General features: G+C 39.6%; 1 protein-coding gene across 1 annotated transcript; it reads right to left on the reverse strand.

Moving 5' to 3' along the window:
• Positions 1 to 372: 372 nt before the first annotated feature.
• LOC122059397 (endochitinase EP3-like) lies at positions 373 to 1,577 on the reverse strand. Its single transcript, XM_042622163.1, has 2 exons — positions 1,094 to 1,577; positions 373 to 993 (listed from the first exon to the last, which is right to left on the reverse strand). The coding sequence occupies exons 1-2, from the start codon at positions 1,542 to 1,544 to the stop codon at positions 581 to 583; spliced, it is 864 nt and encodes a 287-aa protein (XP_042478097.1). The 5' UTR covers positions 1,545 to 1,577; the 3' UTR covers positions 373 to 580.
• Positions 1,578 to 2,121: the final 544 nt, after the last annotated feature.

Consider the following 2,121-nt stretch of genomic DNA (forward strand, 5'->3'; position numbering starts at 1 on the left):
CTTATGTTGGTTTGTGATGTGAGATTGTGAAAATGTTAAGGTGCTGCTATCAGAGATCTTGGTAGGTTTGTAAGACAAGTACGTGTCCTACTCACACCGTCGGTATTCTCAATGGTAAGTTGGGTCTGCTGGTATTAGGGTGTGACAGAACCTTTGCATTATTCTTTGCTTTAATAAGAACCATTCTTTTTTTGCTAAAATATAAGGACCATTCCACCGATATAGGAATGGGTAAGTGTCGATATTGGACATACAACTTGCCCATTATGTGCAGTCTAATGTTATTTTTTAAAACCATGAAGTGAGTACACAAACAGACATTCTAGGGAGGGGAGGGGTGGTCCTTTCACTGCCAAGAGAGAGAGTTAGATGCTTAATTCGATGCAATAGTCTTTATTATATTAAAAATAATACAAGTGATTTTGTCACGGTGGATTTGACTAACACTTTAGTCTTATTGTTTTCCTTCTTCTCTAAAGGAAATTAAACTATTACATCATTGATTTGACTTAACACTTTAGTCTTTATTGTTTGCCCTTTTCTGTTTGGAAAATTAAACTACTACAGAAGATGTACTATCTTAACAAGTGAGGTTGTCACCAGGTGCCACGCCAAATTGGTTACAATAGTCCTTGTAATATTGAACACGAGCTTGCACAGCTGCTGTGTTTCCACCATTGCATTCAACTGCACCGTTGATGGCTTTAATCGTTGCTCCAAACCCTTGACCAGAAGTTATGATTGAGTGGCAATTATTCATCCAAAACCACAATCCAGTCTTGAACGAAATCACAACATCATTGGCCACAGTTTCAGGAGAATTTAGCCCATCAAATCCAATACTCTTTCCTGCAGCCCCATAATTATAATTCCATGTCAGCTGGAGTGGTCCACGGCCATAGTACTGCTTGCCAGAGACACACGGATACTCTGTGTTTGAACTATCACAGTAATTGTGAGAAGCACCATTTATCTCTTCTATGTAACAGAAGTCTGCAAACAAGCACACACACACAACAAGGCATAAAATTTCTCCTAGAAGAAGCGTGAAATATTAGAAGATTTCTTAATGAAATTATGAAAATTAACTTACGTCCAGTCTCATGTGTTACATGGGCGAAAAATGCGGCAATCTCTCTTTTAATATCATCAGTTGTTCCAGTTGTGCCGAAGCTAGGATAAGAATTAGTTGCACTGAGGAATGCAGCACGCGTATAGAAGCTCTTGCCTGCACAGCTCGAGGCAGCCTGATTGATTATTCCATCGAAGAATGATTGTGTAACTATATCAGCCACCGATGACGAAGACGAAGACGACGATGGCGGTGTTGCACTCGCATAGCAAGGACCTGATTGACATCCAGTGCCGCAGTAAGTATCGCCAGTTCCACAATACCCATACTTGCTACAGCAAAGATTTGATGCACAGCCACAATTCTGGCCCATGACAGATTCCGGCATCAGCCCGGCTAGAATTCCAGCCAAAGTGATGGCTAGAAGGCTTTTCCTAATTGTAAGAGTCACGGCCATTTTGGAATTACCCATAGAGGAAGACTGAGAAAAGATGAATTTGTGGGAAATGATGAGAAAACTGTAAGGGAAAGAGAGTATTTATAGTGTGTTAGCAGGTATCTGAAGAGCAGCCTAAAGTCGACATCAGTCGGTCGGCTGCAACAAAGTCTAGTATACGCGTAATTATAAGATAAACTTTGAATTATCAAGAGAGTAGTCAAGCTTTGAAAGTCTAGTATAAGCGTAATTGTAGGAAAGACTGAATTATCAAGAGAATAGTCAAGCTTTTGAGTATCAATGCATTTATAGCATTAGGCATTAGTCCATACATCTTTATAAGAGGTATCTATCGAAGTTTGATCTCTTTTGGTACAGAAGAAAAGTTTGAATTTTTAATCAGCCAACTTGAATTACGGGCAAAGTTTAGCCAACCGACGATATCAATCTGATCCAACTGATTAGATCCAATTCCTCAAATATTGAGATGTAAAGTCAGGATTGGCATTTGATGGGTGGTGGATTTTATTAGTTTAGGATCAACATATGTCATGTATGGCACATGGCAGAGGATGCTGGCCAAAGCTCCTTAATTTCTCTCTTAAGGACTCAC

The sequence above is a fragment of the Macadamia integrifolia genome, chromosome 13, assembly GCF_013358625.1.
Source record: "Macadamia integrifolia cultivar HAES 741 chromosome 13, SCU_Mint_v3, whole genome shotgun sequence".
Taxonomy (NCBI): Eukaryota; Viridiplantae; Streptophyta; class Magnoliopsida; order Proteales; family Proteaceae; genus Macadamia; species Macadamia integrifolia.

Excerpts from the sequence above, each read along its gene's own strand:
- LOC122059397 (XM_042622163.1), bottom strand. The coding sequence starts at position 1,544 with ATGGGTAATTCCAAAATGGCCGTGACTCTTACAATTAGGAAAAGCCTT. Across the intron at positions 994-1,093 it reads TGTAACACATGAGACTGGAC|ACTTCTGTTACATAGAAGAG; the intron begins GTAAGTTAATTT and ends GCTTGTTTGCAG.